Source organism: Pholis gunnellus (assembly GCF_910591455.1).
Source record: "Pholis gunnellus genome assembly, chromosome: 5".
Taxonomy (NCBI): Eukaryota; Metazoa; Chordata; class Actinopteri; order Perciformes; family Pholidae; genus Pholis; species Pholis gunnellus.
The window spans coordinates 28076413-28100854 of NC_136531.1; the positions used below are offsets into that span (position 1 = coordinate 28076413).

The following is a 24442-nucleotide window of genomic DNA, read 5'->3' on the forward strand; positions in this document are numbered from 1 at the left end:
ACATAGACAATAATGAAAATAATTGTAAAGTGTGTGAGAGAGAGAGAGATAGATAGATAGATCATACGGAATACATGTCTTAAATGTTGCAGTGTTTAGTAGATATTCACTTATTGTATGTACGTTTGTATTTCACGCTTGCTAAAGCTCTTTTATATTGAATTGAAAATTGAAGAGAGAAGCCATTTAAACCAAGAAAATCCTTTCACATTTTTTTTTCTACATTAATTATTTATTTTATTATTACTGTTTGTCCATTGTGTAATGGTCAAGTTATGTACTATTGGAAAAAACATTATTTTACAAATATATTTCAGAATGAACAGGAGTACTATAGTACATTTTAGAAGGTTCTGTGTACATCAAAACATTTTGCTGTTGCTACAAGATGTTCAATAAAAGTTGGACACATCCAATCACTTTTAAAGCAAGCTGTTTTCATGTACTGTTCACAGCTATACCTATATGAAAAGTGATACACTATAATTCATATATTACCCATGTAATTATGAATCAGAACTGGCAGTCCATGTATTGAAGAGGTGAGGATGAACGAAGGGTCAAACAAACACTGGACAGTAACCCAGGAGACCGCTGTAAGCAGTAGTAAGTAAACGTTGATTTATTTGTTACGTAACTTCTATGTGTAATTAGAGCCACTTCCATACTTATTTTTACCCAAAACTACAATATTTTCCTAAACCTAACCAAGTTGTGGTTAGGAGCACTGATCGCTTGTGTTGCTGGACATAAAAATACTTTTTTAAAGATACCATATGAACCATTGTATGAGGATACGTTAGTTAAAGTGACGATGAACTAAAACTTCAATTTGATGCTAGAAAATCAGCTTGACTGGAAATGGCTGGGTATGTCACTTCCATGCTACTTTTCACTATTCCTTTTGATCTGAGAACGACTAACAGAAGCTCACGTCTCAAAGAAAGTCAGAGTAGTGTGCGAAGACCGGCAGATGGTAACACCAGGTAAACACTGCAGGCTATACTGTGAAAGGATGTGTTCATTATGTTCAAATTACCTGACAGGATGGAGGGAGGGACTGTTTACTGGCAACCATTTCGACTAAGAATTACATTCAAATACACAGATTATGTAAAACCCCTTCTGGAGGAAACATAATGCCACTTACACCATGTTTTTTTAAATCTATATGTCAGACAACATACATTAACTGCAAGATGTTCCCTGCCAATGCATTTTGCACATATGTTCATACTAAATGGATCTTCTACTAACGCAGCCTCCACTATCACAGTCAAACACTATCCATCTCCGTGACCTCTGCACTCTTAAATCTGCAGCACACTACTTCCTGCATTGGCACTGAACATAAACCACAATTGCATATTAGTTGCATATGGATTTAATTATCAAAAGACAAGGGGTTGTCTGCAGTGCTGCAATATGAGGATATGTAACATTTAATACAGCAGGCAGAGCTTTCCCTCAGGTACAACGATTTCTGTTTGAGGCTAAGTGGCCTTCTCCTTACTGCGTCACAAACTGTAGAAAAACTGTCACTGGAGCAAACATCATCCTCAACAACTTTTCTCACACTTTTTGTTGCTTTTCTTGTCAGAAGAAAGGATTCAAAAAAGTGTTTAACTCACCATTGTCTGTAGACACCATAAAGGTGTTGGGAGTTGTATCTCTTTCCCCTCCTCCGTTTTCAAACGCTCCATATCCCTCATTCTCCTGAAGCTGCCAGTTTAGACCAAACAGGTGCATCGCTAGAGATGAGGAGGCAGAAGAGGACACAAGAGGGAAACAGGTAGGTCAATACAGGGTGGACAATTAAAAAGAAGATAGAAAAGAAGAGGAGAGGAGATGGAAAGAGAGGACAGGTAAAGGGAAGATAAAAGAGGAAAACAATAGAAACACATCTGCCTGAGTCACTAACAGACAAAAGAAGAATGAACATATATATATATATATTTATATATATGTGTGTGTGTGCGTGGGTGCTGGCTGTGTTAAGCGTACTGAGCAGTATGTTTTTGGAAACATGAATAACAACAAAAATGCTCTCAGGCTAGATGCAAAAATGAAATGGGCACCACACACACACACACACACACACACACTGAAGCCACAGTAAAAACTAAAATAGTGCCACACACAACCACTCCAACCAATTTCCCTCATTCTCTCCACATACACCAGTACCCAGGGAAAGATACAATGGAGTGTGTTAGCATCAAAGGACGCCTCCAGCAGCTAACCTCTACCACCTACATGTTTCCTCTCTTGCTCTCTCTATCTGTGTGTGTGTGTGTGTGTGTGCACGCCCGCCCTTGGCTCGTAAATCATCTGCTCACTAGCTATCTCCCTCCTCCTCCCTGCATCTCAATTGAGATGTAACCAGATTTTTCAGAGGCCAAAAAACAGTCAAATTGGTGCAAACCTAACAGAAGAGAAGCAGCCACACCGGTGAGTCCATTTCTATTCACCATCACACCTCCCTCCTAAACGTCACTCCTATATTCTGCATGCTGTCTGCTCAGCTGTGCTGACTGTCCAATGAAAAGGTGCAGACCCGAAGGGGCATTTTATAAACTGAAGCGGCAGAGGGGGAATTCCGTTTTCTGCTTTGCCTTGTCAATCCAACAAAATTAGACACCACAATGTAATAATGTAGGATGTTGTCTGAGTTTACACTGACGTATCTTTATTACACAGCACATTCATTGTTTCCAGTCTCATTTTGCTGGAGTCAGGCAGGTCTACAATATGTCAAGTCAAGTGTTCAGTATTTAAGGACCTGTGGAAAGCTTGCCCTGAGGGTGGCGCTAGAGGAAAGACTACTGAGGAATTAAACATTGATGGGGGGGCATAAATGTGCTCAAGTCTGCTCATGCTCTATACATCATTTAGAAATTACGCCTCAAATTCAGTTTGTATAACTTTAACCGTGACAACAAAATGTTCTCCAGAAACGGGAACGTGATTTGCAAAAACTGCTTTAAAAGAATACATGTAACCTACAAGGTGTGCAGAATGTTAATATTTGATCAACTTTAAGAGAGAAATGATTGAAAACAAACCTCATATCATGTTGAGTGTGTGTACGGCAAAATGTATTTCATTCATTGGTATTTTGTGCAGTTGAGTTCTTTGTAAGTTAAAACATGTAGGCATTCTATGACAACCTGGAGATAATCAAGGCATTTAATCTACATTGCCTGTAGTCCCTAGTTATTTTACGTTGAGAGAAGTTAGTTGTTGAGCGTGTGAGGTGGCCCATGTCCCATGACAGCGTATGACATGATAAGAAGCACTAACCTGTTTGTGCTGGTTAAACATGGACAAACACATGAGGAGCCTGGACTGGATTCCTCACACAGCAGATATTAGACAGAGCCGTGTCAAGGACCAATTACTGATTCAACTTGGGAACATTTAGAGAGAGAAGACCAACTCGCACACTCACACACACACACACACACTAATTCCGCACACACAACTACACCTCAATGCCTCATTCGATGCCTCATTAAATTAGAGCCGTGCTGTGCCAGCACGTTATCCACAACCCCTCCTGGTGAGGACAGGAGCAAAGGGTCATGGGAGAGTGCTGGCTAATCGACAGGAGCCTGTGTGTGTGTGTGTGTGTGTGTGTGTGTGTGAGGATTAATGGCCATGGTTACCAGTCATACAAGACTGGCTCCCTCTAAAGGAACCTTTTTAGGAAATTTTAGGAATTAAAAGAACATTTCAGAGAAATTTAGTGGTGGATTTAAGGAAGTTAGGGTACATGAACGTCATGGTAATTTGGCATCTACTATACATACAACAACGCTAGAACTAAGGTGATTAGGTATATCAACTACCCAATATTTCCTATTCTTTTTAAATATGAACTGATTTGTGATTTCAAGCTGTGAAGAGACGTCAGTGCTGGATACCATCCTAAAAAATCCCTGCAGCAGCAGAAGTACTTGGATCGATGGAAGACAAACTATCCCACTGTGTTCAAAGAAGGACTGGAATCAACAACCTAGCGCTCACGGTCAGTCTTTGCAAACTGATCCCAGTTCAGCCCTGATGATCTGACACACACAGACAGACTGCAGCGGCCTGATTCACCCCTTTTAATGAAAAGAAGTGTAAGGACATACCAGCGGAAACAGTTTTGCTTGTTCTTATGTTTTAGTAATAGTGCTGTATTCACAGGTGTAGCTGTTGAAAATGACTCATGCCCTGAAGAATGTGAAACAACTATAGAAATGCTGACAGAAGAAGAAATGCTCCCATCACAGCCGTAGTCCACCCACTGTTTCCACTTATGTTCTCTGATTAGACTTCATCTCAGGACTGTGTCTGAGTGCTCAGACTGTCCTTAGTAGACCTTTATCACAGAAGGCATTTTGACTTGACATAGGAGGAAAATCACAGGGGTAACTATGAGCATTAATATCAGCTCCATCCCATTTAAAGGGGACATATCATGCTCATTTTCAGGTTCCTACTTGTATTGTGGGTTTCTACCAGAACATGTTTATGTGCTTTAATGTTCAAAGAACACATCATTTTCCTCAGACTGTCTTTCTGAATGTACCTATATTAACCCTCTGTCTGGAACGCTCTGTTTTAGCACCTGTCTCTTTAAGGTACCATCCAAATCAAGCCCAATCAGCTCTGATTGGCTTGCAAGAAAAATATGGTGCACCCCTGCAAAGATAGTTCTGGGCAGCATATTCTAATGAGCCTGCATGTGACAGAGGAAGGGGAGTCAAATCTGAATGGCTTGTTGAATCACATGGCTTTTTTTTCAAATCCAGGCAACCCACAAAAAACTGACTGGATTGTCTTATTTCACAGTTTGTGGGTTGGTAGGCACTCCAGATACCCAAATGTATGCGCACAATTAACAGGAGTTTTTCAATATATGTCCCCTTTAAGTCCAGTGAGTAAGTATGCCTAATAGCAGAGAACACAGAAATGGATTGCAGCCATTAGTTACAACAGTCCATTTCTTGCTGTGATCAGTCCACTCTGTATTTTGTTGCACCTTTATCATTCTGATTTGTTACATGGAAAGTGAAAAGTTATTCGAGTCCAGTATCCCGAGGAAGTGCATCCATATTGGATGATTCTGCACCACACGATTTATGTCCACTGCCACGCTGAATGCCAGAGCAGGAAGTATTATGACTTTAGGTAGTGAGGCTGAAACTACGGCGGGGAGCTGGATGGCTATATAGCTTGTCTGACTTCCATGCAAGAAACTGAAGTTGGCAACCAGACACAGACCTGTAATTAGTGTTTGCTTTTTATTTACTGTGACATCGATGTCTTCCTTAAACTTAACCAAGTGATTTAACTTTTGGACCCTGAGCCTTTTTTTAGGCCTTTTCTCGAAAATTGTAACCCATACAAAAGAGACTACAATTCTGTAACTACAAGGTCTATTTTAAAAATGTTGATGCTTGAATAACACTAGGGATTGTGAGATTTGATGAGATGAGTAAATATTGTGTATATGTTACTGGTTAATAGTAGCTGAACAGCAAACACGGCAAACAGGGAAAATTCCCAAGTTCGTCTGAAGAAAAAGCACTGTAATTTATTAAATGAGGCCCTGGCTAGCCTAAAAACATTCCCAATTCATAGCACAAAGGGTGCAGGTGCCTCACAAAAAGATTTGGTGTAAATAAAGTGAAGCAAACCCCAGTTATAGGTGTTTATCTAAAAAAAACATGCCAAATTCTCATTTTCTAACCAGAATTTGTAGCTGTTCCATTTTACTTGTATATACTTTATAATTATATATTTCACTATATTTCACTTTATTTATCACTCATATTGTACAATCTATCATAACAGAGCTGTTTGGCATCATTCTGACCCATTTTGACCCATTTTGACCCATTTTGACCAGTCATATCTCTCCTGGATGTCTCTGTCTGTTTGTCTGGAGCGCTTGCTCAGGCTCTGCCAGGCGGATCTTGTCATGACACCACTCGTTACAACCAGGTGCTCAAAACGAACACACTCATGTGTTCCATGAAGTGATTGACAGAATTTTCAGCCAATAAAACTCCAAAACCGTGCAGCGGTCAGCCCCCAAGCCCCAAGCCCCCTGTATGATTCGCCACCGGCATTCTGACCACCATGTTGGCTCAGATGAACGGAGAAACGCCATTTTAACTTCCAGACGTACCTACTTAGCAGACGAACACATTACTAATAAGGAATAATTGCGGATTTCTACGACGCTCTCTTCGGTTAAAAATCTCACATACCCGCAGTGTCATGTCGCTTAACCCGACCCATATCTTAACTAGAGCTGAACAATTAATCTAATTGAAATCGACATTGCGATGTGACAGAATGCAATTTTCAAGTTGCAAAAGCTGCGATTAAAAGAAAGAAAGTTTGTATTTTTAATGCTACACAATCTAACCAGCCAGAGGGTGGGAAACACCTGGCAACGTGGGCTTCACCTGCACACACACTGCGCTATGCTCCACCTGACATGAGCAAACAACAGACAACATCTCCCCTGTGCTGCCCAATCACGGTCTGGAAGCTGAAGCAGGAACAGTTAACATGTTAACAACCAGGTTTTGAGTTCTGTGAATGTTCACACCAGGCCTGTTGATGTCCTGTCATGATGATTATATTACATGCTTGAAGTTTCAAGTTATAATAGATACTGAAGGTTTTTACGATTCAATAGCTAAACAAAGATACGTTATTCATATCCATTCATGCATCAGTTCATCAGAACCCTTTGGCCTGGCCTAAATGAAAGAGCAGTTTATATGTTGTGTTGATTATACTATAGAAGGATTTATTGCTTGTGTAGAATGAAACATACAGAAGATAAGGAACTTCAAAAAATCTAATGCTGAATGGAAACAACTTCAACCTGAGCAGAGGTCTAATGAATCTCAGTGAGTGGAAACAGCTACTGCAAGTAGGTGTGCACATCATTTCAAACATTTTATTTTACATTTCTAATATGTTCTCATCATATACATTATTCATTAATATGATGTAAATAATTGATACTATTTAACCCCTTGCTTCATTAGACAGCCTTTACTTTTGAGGATAAAGTATGTATTAGACAACAGACACAATTTAATAATCCGCAGTAAGGGGAATTCTTCAGGCATATCAGCTGACTCTGAAACAAGTGGTATCGCTAACTAAATGTCCAGGTATTTCCCTGCAGCTCTTTGTGTGTACAGGTGAAATGATATGATATAGAAGGCAGCTAAAAACAGTGCATTTTCTATAAGAAATTACAAGTAAATTATAGCTGACATCTAGCACACAGAAGAATTAAAGAGATAATAGGCTAAACATAAGAACCACTTCCATCATTTAAATGAACTGATTTATAAACATGTCTTTGAGCTATGTTTTGGACATAAATGCTGAGCAACGTGTGACATTGTGTCCTTGTTGTTTCGCAAACTACTGTCCTGGCAGAATCACAAGAGATTAAAATCAGTCTCTGCTAATTATTACAAAGCATTAGGCTTTAGCTACCAAAAGGATACTAGACCCATGGCAATAAAGCTTGGGCCTGCATGCAAAATCTATTGCAAACTTATTTGGACTCACGCTGATGGGAATAATCAGATGAACTGGTTTTAGACCAGTGTGGTTGAAGAAAGTCATCTTTGTGTGAGATGTACGGGACCAGAAAAGACTTGAATTAATGGATTTTACAGAATCATTAAAACTCAGCACACCCCAGTGGGAGTCACAAAGAGACATTCATGGTAATGGGATTACTGAGTGGGAGTGTAACAGGTCTCATAGCCGCTGAGGATTGGTTCGATGCCGGACCTTGTTTTATGGGGCACACCTTGGCTGAGTTCGTAACAGGGGAAGCTTTATGTGTGTCTGTATGTTTGTTTGTTAACACAGTTCTTCTGCCTGTTAGCACATAAACTCAATGACTAGGAAAGAAAACAGCAATTCTGGATCATCCTTTTATATTTGCATATGTGTTGCTAAAGGTGCATGCATGCAGCAGCTGGTCTATTTCCATGCGCTTTGCATGTGAACTATTTATTCTACCAGACTGTTGAAGAGGAGTAGTGGTGGAGCCCGGTAGCACAACAGTCTGTTAACAGCTGGGAGAGGCTCCGTCGCTACAGTAACGCTACATTAAAGAACAGAACAGAGCGATGCAGGATGAACAAAGACAGACCGTAGATGCACCAATAGAGTCTGTGCCCAGGAGAGGAGCTGTCTCTGCTGTTTGGAAGTGTTTTGGTTTTAAAAAGTACGACGTCCAAAAGACTATATATTACAAAGTTTGTCGAGCCACTGTTGTTGCTGCTGGTAGTAACACGAGCAACTTACTCCAGCACCTCAGCAGAAAACAAGCGGTGGAGCGACATTACGAACGCAATAACGATCCAGCTATGCAAGGACATGGTCCCGCTACAGACAGTCGAGAAAGACGGGCTCAGAGCAATGAATATAACACTGGATTCAAGGTACGTCTTACCGGGGCGAAAATACTTCAAACCGCTATCCCAACTTTATACGAGCAAACGAGCAAACCCTATAGTAAGCAAAGCCTTTAGACATGATGACATTAAAATGTTGTATATTCTATGTACTCCTGACAGTAGAATAAGCCACTATAAACCTATATAAAAACACAGTCATGGGAAAAAAAAAATACCGTGATATACCGTGAAACCGCCAGAATCTTAAAATATACCGTGATTAAAATTTTTGGTCATACTTTCACTACTTTTATGCAAATGCCAATTCCTGTTTAGCTGTTAGCCGGACGCTTCCAGTGAGTCCGGCAAGGTTGAAGAGTTGCATGACTTCAGTGGCACACTCTTAAATTGAGTGTGGATATCACAACATGTTCTGTTTAAGGGGATGTTTTGCACAAAAAGAAAAAATAATAATTGTGACAAATATTAAATATGTAAGAATAACACATTTCAGCACTGGCTTTGTCAGCTCTAAACCTAAATAAACCCGACAATAAACTCTTTGAGTTATTACTCTGAGAAGATTCCTGCCTTTCATCAGCACCCTGAGGGAAAGTGAACAAAGCATTCCTACAATTTGACAAACTACATATTTGTCTGTCATCACTGTTCTGCAGAGTTTTTCTGATAAAGAGAAGAATTTAGGTCTTTAAATCAATATTTTATTGTGGCTACATTTAAATAGAAATATGAAGGAGAAATGATCATGTGAACCATTTATTGACTCTGATGTAGTGATGTTGAAAATCTGACGGTCCAGCTTGCCAACAATTCATCACGGCTCACTGTATTATCAAAACCATATTTCCAAAGAGTATTCCAGCTACAATTTACCGTGAAATCTGCCTGACATATTAGCCTACATATCACCTATAGCACATCCTGGAACATGGTGGAGAGGGAGGGGGAGGAAGAAGGCCTGGAGAAAGGAAAACCCTGGCAGTCTGCTTATCTGATGGGCTCATACCACAGAGTGGAAACCAACACATGCAGCAACAACAGTACAAGAACGGCTGATACAGAGAGAGCTAGAGAGGCAAGGGAGCTGGACAAGATTGGAGGAGAGAAGAAGTGGGATTAACTTTGGACAAAGCCGAAATAAAAGTCCCATCTGTCATCTTGCACCTGGGCCAAACTAAACCTTTCAGACTAATGTGTGTGCATGTATCCACAGCACTGATTAGCGTGTGTCTGTGTGTGAAAGAGGGAGACAAACAGAAAAAAGGTGTGTGTGTGTGTGTGTGTGTGTGTGTGTGTGTGTGTGTGTGTGTGTGTGTGTGTGTGTGTGTGTGTGTGTGTGTGTGTGTGTGTGTGTGTGTGTGTGTGTGTGTGTGTGTGTGTGTGTGTGTGTGTGTGTGTGTGTGGTTTTACCTATGCAATAACAGAGCAGGACAGAGAGCAGTACAGATAGTCCTACTGCACTGAGGGCTGTACACCTGAGGGAAACAAAACAAAAAGATGGTTGTTGTGTTGCTGTCACCTTCATCAGTATCGGTTTTGTCTGAAATAACCTCCATAATATAAGACACATTTTCTAGATTCACTGCTGCATCTTCGCAATTGCTTAATTTTGGATGTATGATCAACTTTCACAATACACTCTATCTGTAAACGACTTTATTTGTTGTCATCTGTTCCTGGAATAGCCAGTGCTCACTAAAGTGCTACACTCTGACAACCCAGGCCCCCATCCCATGATGCTGTTCAGCAACATGCCAGAACTACACAATAACTGGTCTTAGCTAACATTAGCAGAAAGACATTTTAGTAGTGGGGGAAATTTGCAAATGTAATAGTACATGTAATATTGTACAAAAGTACAGTTGGACACAGGAAAACAGCCAGTTATTATTAGCCAGAAAACCATGTAAAATTGTATATTTCATATTGATTTAACAGTTATACAAACAATTACAACAACAACACCCTGGATGCTCTTGTTTGCAAAGTCTTGAACCCAATTAGATGCCAGCTGGCCGGCAATTGGTCAACTTGAAAACTTTATCAAATCTGGTAGCAATTCATTTTGTTTTCAACTTCTTTTGTGACTGGAAAGTAGTTGTCTGTCCCAGCCAATGTTATCTGTAGGGAATTCTAATGTATACCAAAATGAGTTGCACAGAAGAGAAGGCCAGCACCACTTCCACTGACAACTCCTCTCCAAGACCTTCTGATAGTTTCTTCCATCTTACCTCCATGAGCAGTATTTGGAGGATTTTTTGAACTTGAACGCAGAGCGGGACAGGGTGTTCCTCGGCAGCGGCCTGGTGGGCGGGGAGTACACTGAGCCGGTTGCCATGGTGTAGCCAGGAGTTGCCGTGGAGAAGAGGGGGGTGGAGCCTGTACCTGTCTTAAAGAGGAAGTGCCTGGAGAGCGGAAGAAGAGAGAGAGGGAGAGAGATTAGTTTTGGTACATTAGCAGGGAACATTGGCTTTGTTTATATGCACTGACGATGATCTGCAGCACACAGTTATCACACAGTTTATTTACACAGTTTAGCGTCAGGTAACTGTGTGAAGTATGATTACTACTCTATCCACGAGTTCTATAAGGTTATCCCTTCTAAACTGCACTCAGGCCCGGCTCTAGACAAACAGGAAGCCCTCGGAGACACACACAAACAAGCAAAGATTAAAAGTGCTGAACTATTTTATTGCAAATGATGGATTCTATTATCATGTCTTTCAAGATTATTGAGATCTTTAGTTCTTGCTGAAAAATAAGATTGTCATTAATTATTGAATGTATGAGCTGTGCTTGAACAGCGTTTTGAATACATTTGGTTTCAGACTATAACATCATACATTGCTGTAAAACCTAATAGAAACTTCAGTTTTTCTTTTGACAACTATATTTAACTACAATCAATAAGTGGAGATGGATTTCATGTTACATGCAAAGCAGCCTATATGTACACTGAAACATTACATCAAACTTCACTATGGACAGCATGTTTTTATTGTTGTTACTGTGCTGTAGCCTACAGACAAAGTTAACACCATTCAAATCCCAGTTATGAACAACATGGATCAAATATATGTGGCTGCATTTAAGTTTTTAAAAATACATTCCTCCGCATTATTGTTTCATGTCTGTATTTCATACATATTGTCAATTACATTGCCCCAACACAAAAATAGCCTAGATGGGTATTTTTAGCGGAGCAGAGCTGAGAGCCGCTTCGGAAACGTGCCGCGACTCGTCTGCTGGAATCACAGGCTGTCTTTGACCGCGATTAGCTCCGGCCGCCAGAACGCGGCGCAGCTACTCCCAATGGAATATCGATCCACCTGCAGCTGTTATTGATATAACATCTTCTCTGCTTTCCTTCATGTTTTATTTTTACATCACCTCTCTCACACATTGTGCTGCTCATCAACTATATAAACAATAAGAACTACCACTGCCATTGATTGGTTTTAAGTCTCCTAACTTTCGTTATTCAAAAAAGGATGTGTGGGGCCCTACGTAGTTGCGTATTCAGGGTATAGGGCAGGCGGGCACTGACTACACTCCATATCATGTTTACCAGTGCTTACCTGTGACATTGATATACTTTTGGGAACATTTCCAGGAGCAAACATTTCCAAAAACTGCACTTCTTTCAAGTGCGCATGGCACAAGACACACAAGTGTGTGACGCACAAGACTATTAAGTGTCTTGAAGGATAATGGCATTTTAAATGAACTTATGTAAGTGTCTCTAAGCCATGTTGGTGAGTACAGACTTTTCATAGCCAATAGAACTGATGACCAGACTATCCTTGCTTTTCATTAGTATAATCTGTTCTCAGATCTGTTCTGAGTTTGAGGCTGTTAGTTTGGCTTATGTGGGTTTTCTGGAGACTAGAGAGAAAGCTCTGTTCTTTAAAGTCTCTGTGTTCAGCTCTCAGGACTTCTGTTGCCTCGACCTGAATCCCTGTGGTTTGGAGTTTAATTTCAACCCTGCCACTGTTCCTGTTTGTACTTTCATACATCAGCCGTATTTCACTGTTGAGTTGTGTAATTTTAGCGTTAATGCAAACCAAACATTTATCGTTGCTGCTGCTTCACATTAAGAGCTTTCCACCAGGGAACCAACAGGATGACTTTTATTGTGAAGAATTTATAGGAAATGCTGTGTGTTAGCGGGGCTTCATTAGTGTTGCTATTCTTCAATAAAAATGGTCTAATCAACACACATTTTGCCTATTTTGTCAGCAGATCAGCTGTTTAGGTTTACTTACCAACAAATGCTCACTCCTAACTCTTCAGAGACAGACCCTTGGGCAGGGGCCTTAAGCTTCAAACTGTGTTGCTCTAGGTTCCCCTCTAGCATCAGTTTTGGACATGTCAGGGATGAAGGGTAAATTTCCTCTTGTTACATGCATAGTGTCTTTTAGAAATAAACTTCCATCTTCACACAAAGTCTGGTTAAGGCAATAAAACCACTTAGTTTGATTTAGGAAAAGAGCAAGTTTGACTTTAACTTGACTAACGACTCACGTGATTAGCAAGTGACAAACGCGTCACATGACTAGTGAATCATGTGATTCACATTACTCACGTGACTAACAACAACTCACAGGTCTAATGACTAACAAGACAAAATTTCATCAATTACTTTTAGTTTGACACGGGACACAAACAGCCTCCTGGAGGACAGTCCTTGTTTGATCCATCAACCATCCTTCCGACCCGCACTGTGTGGAGTATCTCACTCTTTATGCGTCAGTTGCTCGAGCAGACTAATATTGAAGCAAGTGGGTTTACATTGGTGCTAGTTGAAAGTGTGGTGCGTCAGTATTAGATACCAAAAGGGCACTGACCAAGCGTTGGTATTTGTCAGGTGTCAAGTGACATCGGGTTGGATGTCTGGATTTTTTGTTCTTGTGTCTCTTAAATTGAATAAGTTTAAATAAGTCAACATATCACACAGGACACGAAGAGCGGTCTCCTGAGTGACAGTCATGAGTTTGTTTGACCCAACCACTCCCCTGACCTCCTTCATACACTGACGTTGTCACTTTTTATGCTACGTCACCTGGCTTCCCCCTTTACTTCAATCATAAAAATGGCCACTAGAGGTTGCAGCCTAACAATTTTGGCTGCCACTATCCTGTGGTGATCCAGCATACAAATTAAGAGATAGAGTGGGGCCATACCACCTCAAATCTATGCTCCCGATGACAACTGATAACAGCCACTTAGAGGGCTAATAACACTTTAAGCCGGTGACACAGATGGAAAACAGGGTAAAGTGAGGCAGATATATTGCAGGCCACTGCAGTGACATGGTATAAGCCACTATGACACACCATGACACTCCATTTAAACCAGTGTTTTGTCTTTGTGTAGACCTCAATGGCTGGGACTCTCATAAGTCAGTCACAATGCATTCTCATACTGTTTGCACAGTCAGGTGAGAAAGCTTTATTATGCTCATTAACTTGATTAATGAAGCCTGTGACATGCATCTTTTTGTCTCATCTCTTAACTCAAGCACAACCACCTTCTGCAACCGGTCCAGAACTAATTTATAAACTATAATTCATCCACTACTAATTCTCATGAACAGTGAAATACAACAACAACGTTGCCAATATTTATCAGGGAACTCTGAAATGGTTGAGATTCGTTTTGATTGCTTTAACAGGGACGTTTATAAGAGTTGGAGGCCTTAATTCTCAATGAGAAGATGCTTTCTGTTTTCACCAAAACAAGAAACTCTCAAAACACTTATGTGTTATCACCCAAACAAGCCAACCAGGTGACAATGGTCTATATGAAGCTAACATTTACACTGCTGCCCACATGATAGCCAAACTGTTCCTTTTTCATTTGCAAAAAGGCTGTCGTTCCCACGGAAGAATTTCCATGAAGAAAATTACTGGCACACTGTGCATGTATGGCTGCAGTAATTACCAAGGTCAAAATGTCTAATTAATAACAGAACCCTGGCTAATGAGCATCTGTAATTACAATCAGACTGCTCTCTAAATAGGCAGTGTGATTAACAATTATAACCTATTATAACAAGGGTCCTTCAATTAATACCTGCCTCCAGGCAAGAGATAGGAGTTTAAGAGACTGAATAAATAGACAAAGACACTGAGCATTACTGTGTTTCGTGTGTGAGTTCTACCGCAGCAGTTAAAGCACAAACATATTGTTAAGCATTTAATGAAAAGCATGAAATGTATCCAGTCACACAGGCAAACAACAAACCCAGACAACAAGAGGAGATGCTGTATTTCACAGGATCAGGGATGACATGATGAGGCAATGTCATCAGATCTGTTCTTTATATCGATGTTCATCATGTCAAATCAGGCAACATTAAATCAGTAGTTTACGGACATGTTCCACATCCACATGAATGAAAAAAAAGAATAAGTGCAATATCCCTGAGTGCTCTTCTTACATATACTACTATACTATTCTGTTTTGCCTTTGGTCGCTACTTAAAAACACATTTTTTATTCTATCAATTTATCAATCTGACATGAAGCTTTGGGAGGTTAACAAGTATCTACTTGATGTGATGATCAGCAGTTAAAGGTCAGAGAAAACTCATTAGTATTAGTTTTTTACTTTAAGTGGAGCGCTGTGAATGAGTAAAACACTGCTCCTCAGGACTCACAGCACTGCTGCTTCTTATCTGCTAGTTCATGTCATCTCCCTGATGTCCCTGGTGTAAATCAGGATGGATGGATGGATGGTAGGGATGGGCCATTCCAGGTTTTTTATAATTTCTTATGTTGCTGTATTTTTATCAACAGGTGAAAAGTAGTAATGTGACCCGACAGATGGTTTATTACACAGAACCATCTGAGAAGCAAGTAATTGGAAACTGTATTGAAAAGGGAGGGCACTTTAAAAAACAGGTGATCAGATGACCCATCTGTCAATCATACTCTTGCCAAATCCATTCAGAAGAAGAGCAAAAACACTTTCACTTCCACACACTTTAATGTTACATTATTAGGTTTTATATTGGGATAGCAAATCTCTTAAATCTTTATCTCTTGCAATGTGCATCACATTATGTCTTCCCCTCCCAGTGGCTTTTAACATAAACTTCCTGATTTTGTGCTTTAATTTTAAGTTGAAGTTTGTTGAAATGGAAAACTACAAATACTTCTTGCAAATGTGATCTCTATCTGACATGGTATCAGAGAGCTGTGTGTGTGTGTGTGTGTGTGTGTGTGTGTGTGTGTGTGTGTGTGTGTGTGTGCACAGGTACATTTTTATGCCTGCCACTTCATTATTTATCACCATATTAAAGTGTAAATGAAATATAGCCACATTTCATTGTGCTTTCATTCAAAGTGAGAGGACGAGACACAGAGGCCAGACGTAGACACAAAATGACACACATATATACACACACGCACACACACTTACATGCATGATTTGATGGAGATCAAAGGGCAATTGGGGAATGTAAAACGTTGCAATTTTAACAAGCTTATGTATAAAAAAGAAAACTCAATCTAACAAAAAAAACAAAAAAAACACCTGAAATGTAAAAGCTTGTTTAGTCAGAAAGTAGCTGTCACTGATATCAGCTGAATTAAACATTGTCAGTTGTTAGTCACGTGACTAGTCCGTTTGAATGACTTATATGTCACTTTCATGGGAGTCATTTATCAGTGACGTTAACGTCAAGCGTGATCTTTTATAAACCTAACTAAATGCTTTTGTTGCCTAAACCTAAACGTCCTGTAAAAATGGAAGTCATAGACATTAATTACATTTTTTTAATCGCTTATTTAATTTAGTTGTATGTAAGTAAAATTGTATTATATTTGATCATTAGTTTATCAATGTTTTTATTGCAAAATGTTATTCTACTTTATAAATATTTCATTGCACTTAATGCTGTTTTATTGTTTTTTTATTAATTTAGCTTTTATTTCAAGCTGTTTTATTTATTTATTGTTGAAGTTATATTGTATTTATTACATGTTTAGCATCTTATTTTTGAACATACATTGGTCTCAAATGATCAAATTGTTAAATTGCTGAAATACTGTCTTTTTTGTGGTTTGTACTGTTCACATTAGTTCCGTCCCATTTTCAGCTTGTCAGTCATCTGTGAAGTATTTTGAATTGCACTAACCTGTATGAAAGGTGCTATACCATTTACAACTTGTTCGATTGATCTGTTAGTAGTTTGTCATGCTTGGAAAGCTGAGCATGATGGCATGTATTTTTGCATTGATGGTCATATTAAGCAGTTTGTTCTTGTGATACACCAGAGAAACACAGGGACATTCATCATGCTTAGCTGAAATTACAGAGACAGGAATCACATTTGTTTTACAAAATCTGTCACCAAGAAGAATTACAGTTTACCAATACCCAGTCACAAATACATATAGGAGTAAAGCCTAGGTTTTCCCACTATGGTTTAATTTCCACTCAGATAAGATACATTTAAGGATACAGCTGGATCCTTGCATTTTTTTAATGATTTAGCATGAAACTAGAAACCTTTAAAGGGTGTAAATCAGCAGCTTTGATCATTAGTCCTGGTATTTGCATCATCTCCACTGCAAGTTATCGTTATATAAATACAGCCATTGTTGTGACATGAGGTTTTTCATGATGCTGCTGCACTGGGACATAAACCAGGACTGGGACAAACATGCAGTAGAGCTGCAGATAGCAGACCAACTGGTCTATATGTCTTTGTGTTTAAGTGCAAGTCAATTATAGCAGACAGAGCGAGGATAATCAAGTGTAAAATGACTGTTACCACAGTGAGCTTAGCTGAGAGTAGCATGTTGTCAACCATAACTAATCTACTAGTCCGCTCATAATAGCAGCCCTTGAAATGCCCTATTCTACAACCTGCATTTACATTACATTAACACTATTTACACCGGGCCTTTTAAGTGTCTCTAACAATAGGAGCAACACAAGGAGGCTGAGCTTGTGTGTGCGTGTGTGTGTGTTTAAGTGTGACATAAAGTAAGAAAAGAGAAAACGCAGACAGGTTACGGGTCCTCGGGGAAGAAAATGACTGTAACTAATGTGTGGATAGCAGATGTTGTATATACAGAAGCCTAGCAGGCATGTCTAACACTGTGACAATAGCCAATGAACAACAGCTTTCTCCATACATTCACGCACACAGCCACTGCCTACAGTATGCGGGATAAAAGAAGAATGTCATTTACATGTCACCATTTAATTGCTCTTTCTCTCCATGCCGAAAATCCTGCAACCACCCACACAGACCTGTGGAAACGAGTGCCTCTGATGTGTGTCTAGTTTGGCTGCCGTACATAATGTCCTGTCCAGAGAACAGGGAGTTTACAGTATACCAGAGGTGGCCACACTTTTGATCTTGGGCCATATACAGAAAAACTTAAAGGGCCAAACAATAGTAAATGCATTGTTTTCAACCAGTTAAACCGCAAGAAAACCAGTGTTCTAGACCAGAAAAGCCCATGTACCAATTCTTTTTCTATCAAAATAACTACACAACACCACTAAACACTTTAACGTTGGACATTACAGTCTTAAACTGGTGTACCCACATACTACAAAAACTGTTTCTGTATCTGCTGCACATACCTTTCATTTAAATTAATTCAATTCTTTTAAACTCTAATACAGTGCATGACCTAAGTCCCCACTTAAACTATTAGGATGAAGTGTGTAAATATGTAAGTAAGTCAAGTTAAAACAGGCAGAAAACAAATATTGGTTTATGTTCATGGCCTAAGTGCCTTAAAATATGATGATGCAAATGTAAATGTAAGATGTAGCTCTGTTTAATATCAAGATGTAACAAACATAACAGGCATACATATTAGTTTCTTTGCTAAGAGGTTAGGACAGAGATGATTCATCTAAATTGAATCAATATCTAGTGTTTAAAACAGGATGTGTAATGTACATAAGGTGTAATTCATTAGAAATTTGTTTGAGCAATATTCAAGTTTATTTCTAAATATTCACCATAGTTTGCCAACCCAGCAGTATACTATAACATTTGACTGGCTTATTGAAACATATAGATTACAATACTTATTTGTTTATTCACATTCCACTACAGTGGAGTAATGAATGTGTGAAAAGTATTAAACCACATTCTGAGATATTTCTATTTCATGTAAAAAGCGTACGATATGCAGCGAGCATCTGCAGCTACTCCACCAAATTTCATAGAGACTTGAATCAATCTTCTGTTTACTCCTTTTGTATCTCTATTCAATTTATATTTGTTTATGTTTAAAGGGTTTTGTCAGAAGCATCTCCAATAGAATCCTAGAAGGTAAATGAGTGTCGCCATGGTAATGTTGCTGGCTATATTGAGTGGCTATTAAAATGCCTGGCAGAGACCAAGAAGCCAAACTAAGCTGAGGAGGAGAAAAGTGTGCTTTTAGATGAATATTCCAAAAGAAAACACATATTCTAAAATAAACAAGATCCAGAAGTACCACCCTGACTGAAGCTAGCAATGCAGTGGCAAGAAATAATAGGCCAATAAATGAATTAAAAAAATAAATAAATGAATGGTGACAAGTTGCTATTGAAAGTACTTTAAGGTTGGTTTTGTTTGCCAAGAACATTTGTGCAGTTCAAACATAACAATAAACCCTTAGGGCATGAGTTAAGTTAAATATGCCATACACTTTTAGGATAATACATATATACATGTTCATTAAAATAATAATATAAATAATTAGCAGCACTCATATTCACTATTTCCAGACACTATCATCACAGTATATTTTCATTTCGGGACCCAATACTGCAGCTGTGTGTGTGTGTGTGTGTGTGTGTGTGTGTGTGTGTGTGTGTGTGTGTGTGTGTGTGTCTGGAGAGAGATTGACGATCAACACCTGCTCAATCCAGTGACCAGTTGGGTCGAGTGTCCCCTGAAACAACAAGTGCACATTAATGTGTGTGTGAGAGAAGAGACTATGATTGTCAGAGGATATGTCTTTGAGAGAGTGTGTGTGTGTGTGTGTGTGTGTGTGTGTGTGTGTGTGTGTGAGTGTGTGTCAATGGAGGGATTACCACCTCTAAATGAGGACATTCACACCCTCCTGTCATATGTCACCCCATTCTCTCCTGCTTCCATCTCCTAATAAATGCCCACAACGCACCTCTTTACTGTCTCTGTGTCTATATCGACATGTTTATGTGCTGTCACTCACAAAATCAGCTGGAGCTAATAGACAATACAACACTGTCAACATAAATCCTACACGCTGTATATACAGCACACAGACATCTCCACAGGTACACACATACCATAATACTCATCCCATCCATATCCATGCATAAATTATAGCATCATAGATAATTAGTAAACATTGTTATTTATCATTGTTTGTTAATAGTAAAATAACTATTCATTTTAATCAGCTATCAATTTAATATAAAAAGTTACCAATTCTGAGCTACAAATACAAAAAGTGAAGCTGAAACTGCATCTGTGTCAGAGTTTCACATGTATTTGATACTTTCCTCTGAAGTACTGTCTTCTATTGACTTTGAAAGTATATCGTTTGCATTTAAAGAAAATCTAGGCTGCAGACTCAGTCCTCTCCCTGGAAAGATGTCCTGTTTTGTCAGAAAATCATTTCCAATACATTCTATTTTCAAAGTATCTGTATTTTCTCTATTCTCATTGGAAAGCATAACCCCAGTTTCTTTCAATACATGTAAATTGTTTTTGTGGGATGTGGAGCAGATAGTGGGGGACACTGTATCTATGTGATGGCAATATACTGGAATAAATGTCTTTCCATAGTTGAAATAATATCCCTAGAACTAGTACTGTGTATGCAGAAAATTTGACGGATTCATTTACGTGTCAAAATATTTTTTCTTTTGAAATGTTGTACTTGTCATGTGTACTTCACACAGAAGACAAATATTAAGCAGCAAAGTAATTATTTCCGCAGAGAGGTTGATTTTTCTGAGCACTCGCATTGAGAGAAAAGGCTTCAACCAATCAGGTTGTGTGCATTGGTCATATATAAAAAGTGTGGACAAGGGTTATGAGTAGGACAACACGGAGGCTTCGTAGTCCCAAAGGGTCAACCTAGAGGGCAACCTTTAATACTCTTTCATAATTATTAACCACAGGGAACACAAATTCACTTAAACATTTTGCTAAAAGGAAACTACGAAATATATTACAGACGCTTAAGCTTTACAACAATTTCCCTCACACTCTGGGTCAATAGGATCCTGGTAGTTGGTCCACTTCCTGCACAAATCTACTCAAACCTTTTGTTGAACAAATGTTGCAACTGCTGCAAATTTGCATTGCTGGCGGTATGAATAGTTTCGATGCGAAATATTCGCATGCAAAGAAAAAGCAGGGGGACAGGAAAGACAGTCAAGGTATCATGTTTTGTGTGTGTGAGTGTGTGTATACGTTTGTGTGTCTGTGTGTAAAAGAGGGTCAGAGAGAACAGTATATAGGGTAAAGGTATGTGGCAGTTGGTGAGTGTTTTGTCTGTGAAGATTAACTATAGTCTATATGATACCATGTCTGTTTGACCCACACACACACACACACACACACACACACACACACACACACAGGTCTATCTGATACCATGTCAGCTGACAGGAATGTTGAGGAGAGAAACAGCCAGTGTTTGAACAGGACATAAACCTGGACCAGACGGGTGTGTGAGAGTGATATTGATCTTTACATCAGGTCTGGTATGGTCAGCATGTCAAACTCTAAAAAGACGATCATGATGGAGTTTCATTGATTACATATTAACTCTAGATTTAATCAGTTTGTTGTGTGGGACAACCTTAGTGTTACAGCTTCCAAAAAGTCTTTGCATCACCACTGATTTCTATACTTTGACTTAGTTGTGTACTTCACCATATTAAGAAGGTGACAGGGAAAGCTTTGAAATCGTCTCATCTTTTTCTTCTTTAAAAAGGAAAATATTCAAACAAAAGACAGAGCGACACTGACTGAAGAGTTGAGTGGGAAACTTGAGTTGCTGATGAAATATTGGTCTTTCAAAGTGATCTGGCAGTTTATACTTAAAAGATTGACACAGGTTTGAACTTGTGTTTTAGACCAAATTGCTGATGAAATTTGACAGAGAAGAGACATAATATGGGAATTAAAAGTGGAGGATCTTGAGGACATAGTAGAACACAGAAGGGCAGCAATAGACCATCATCTGCCCGTGTAACTGCCACATAACTGCAGGGCTGTCACTGTGAAAAAAACAATTCAACGCAGACATGAATGCTGATGAAAATGTTTTACCAAAGAGATTCATTACATTTTGTACTCTTTATGAACATGGATGGTCATTAGACACCCTATGTTCGGATACTTGTCACTGTGGATATAAGACTCATATTAGTCTGCATACATCAACTATCTTGCAAAGTGGGATGATAAGGATGAATGCTGAACTTTTTTTGGAATGTAACACTATTCTATGTAAAATGCTACCCTCAAACATAATACTTTATTAAAGTGATGAACACCTTCTCATTCACAACTGGTCAAATTGGCCCTCAGTTAAACATTGACGCTCTATGTACCCCTCTGGCGTCGGTTTTAGATGTGTCATGGATGGTGTGTCAGTTTCCACGCCTTACACGTGTCTTTTCAAAATAAACTTCCATGTTCGCAGAAAACGTACAGCTTCGGCTCGCATACAGCCTCTCCAAAATAAACATCCGAGGTTTAGCTTTTAGATATATTTACGCTTTAAAAAGTACTTGGTAAGGTTGAGGCAAAAAATAACTTGGTTTGTGTTAAAATAAGTACATTTTTATGTAAACTATAGTAAAATAAGTCAATATAGACTTGATTTCACACGGGACGGGAACAGTGGTCTCCTGGGTGAAAGTCCTGTGTTTGTGTCAAAAAACTTTTTTGCCAAGAAACTGACAGTAGGAAGGACGAACCAAGCAACCAGTAGGCGTCAGTACATTCAGCTTTGAAGATGTTGGACTGGAGCGCTGACTGCTGAATGTGTGTGATTTGCCATTCAGGCAGAGCCTCCAGGTCACACGGCATTTATTTTTCAGCTCCAACCCGCAAGTTGTCTCATCTCCCAGTCTGTCTGAGTGTGTGTGTGTGTTTGTGTGTGTGTGTGTGTGTGTGTGTGTGTGTGTGTGTGTGTGTGTGTGTGTGTGTGTGTGTGTGTCTGTCTGTGAAAAAGAGAGAGAGAAGTACTATTTCTTACACACACCCTCATACATACCACACTCACAGGGACTGTTTTTTCAATGGGGGGGTGGGCTCAGATTTGAAAGATGATTCTCTGAACTCTGCGTGTGTGTGTGTGTGTGTCTGTGTGTGTGTGTCTGTCTGTGTTAGCCTTTCATATGAATATAAAGCTGAGCCAGGGACATGGTTTGGCTGTCCCAGAGGTCCAAACATTCTCCAGCACACACATGCAGCCAAAGTGCTGGGGGTTGTTAAGATCTTAGAGACAGACATTTCCCCCCTCTATCAATCTATCAGCATCCCCTTTTTTTACTCAGGGAATGAGACAAAAGAGAGCGAGACGGAAAGAGAAGAAAGAAGGAAAGACGGAGTTGGCTACAAATTGTCTGGTGAAATAAAGGTGAAGGTTAAAGTTACCCTCATAAATTGTGTGTGTGTACTAGACCTTCAATAGGATATACAACCTCACCAGGGTTCATGGTTTGGCTCTCCCAAAAGTCCACACATTCTCTCAAACACACACGCAGACACACACACAGACACACACACATGCACACACACACACACACACACACACACACACACACACACACAGCCCAAATACAATGGCAGACATTTCTCCATCTATCAATCTGTCACCCTCTTTTTCTCTGTGGGTGAAAGACATTAACGAGAGTGGGACAGAAAAAGGAAGACGGAGTGAAAGAGGGAGTGGGCAAGAAATTGTCGGGTTAACAGAGGGTCAATGTTGCCCCCATAAATTGTGTGCGTGTGTGTGTGTGTGTGTGTGTATGGCCAGATTGGATGCAATAGGCCATTACACTCACCTGCGTGATGTTACACTCTGCTGGAGAGAACTGTGATTTTTAAAATATCAGAGACCGGCGAGGGGAATTTGTGTTCAACAAAGACAGAAAGAGAGAGCTACAAATTGTTCAGTGAACAGGGATTCAAGGTTCAAATTATCCAATAAAGCCTGTGTCACCGCTGAAAAGAGACACGCCGACCTCGGGTGCTCACTTGTGCTTTGAAAGGACAACTGCGATTAGAACTGTAATGCCGTGTTCACACTAGGAGCGACACAGCAACACACTACAAGACATTTTCAATGGAAGCCAGTGACATGAAGCGACAAACTGAGGCCCGACACTTGTTGCTATGTGACAGGCGTGACACGCTACAAATCCAATTTTGTAGCGCTCCAATGATGTGGTAAAGCATCAACCAATCTGGTTGTTTTCTCTCCCTGTTCTATTCCGTCTAAAATGCCTTTAGCCCAATGCCAGTGCTATTTACTGATATTACTACATCAACGAGCGCTTAAGCAACATTTTGACAGTTACTCAGCAACACAGTAGCTGGCTACGCTTGGCCGTTTTGTTGCTTTTGTTTCTCGTAGTTTGAACACACAGGTCTGGGAATAGGCTTCAACAAAGCTAGTTTACTGTACACTTGATTGACAGTCTGTCTAAAGAGATCAGAAAATGAGCAGTTTATTGAAAGATGTCTTAGATGTTGGTTGGAGTTCCTTTGTCTTCTTGTCACATTATGTCCAACAATCACTTCCCTCCATCTTGTTCTGCTCTGACCGCTTTATGCCAGACATTTTTTAGAGGCTTATGACATCTCTGGTAAAAGCTCTTTGCGAGTACACTTTCCAGACCTTTAAAGTAGTAAACTGCTACTTTTTCAGTCTCCCTTTACATCATATAATAAGAATCCAACCATAGCCGTTGAATTTCGGTGGACCCCTCTATTTAGGGAAAAA

The 24442-nt window shown here is 39.6% G+C and overlaps 1 protein-coding gene across 1 annotated transcript in view; it reads right to left on the bottom strand.

The window, feature by feature from the left end:
• tenm3 (teneurin transmembrane protein 3) overlaps positions 1-24442 on the bottom strand; it is a gene marked incomplete at its 5' end in the record, with an annotated part of 247755 nt that overhangs the window by 101295 nt on the left and 122018 nt on the right. The window contains 3 exons of the mRNA XM_079160005.1: positions 1632-1751; positions 9873-9937; positions 10694-10867. Of these exons, the coding sequence (XP_079016131.1) occupies positions 1632-1751; positions 9873-9937; positions 10694-10867 (359 nt within the window). The remainder of the gene's footprint in view (positions 1-1631; positions 1752-9872; positions 9938-10693; positions 10868-24442) is intronic.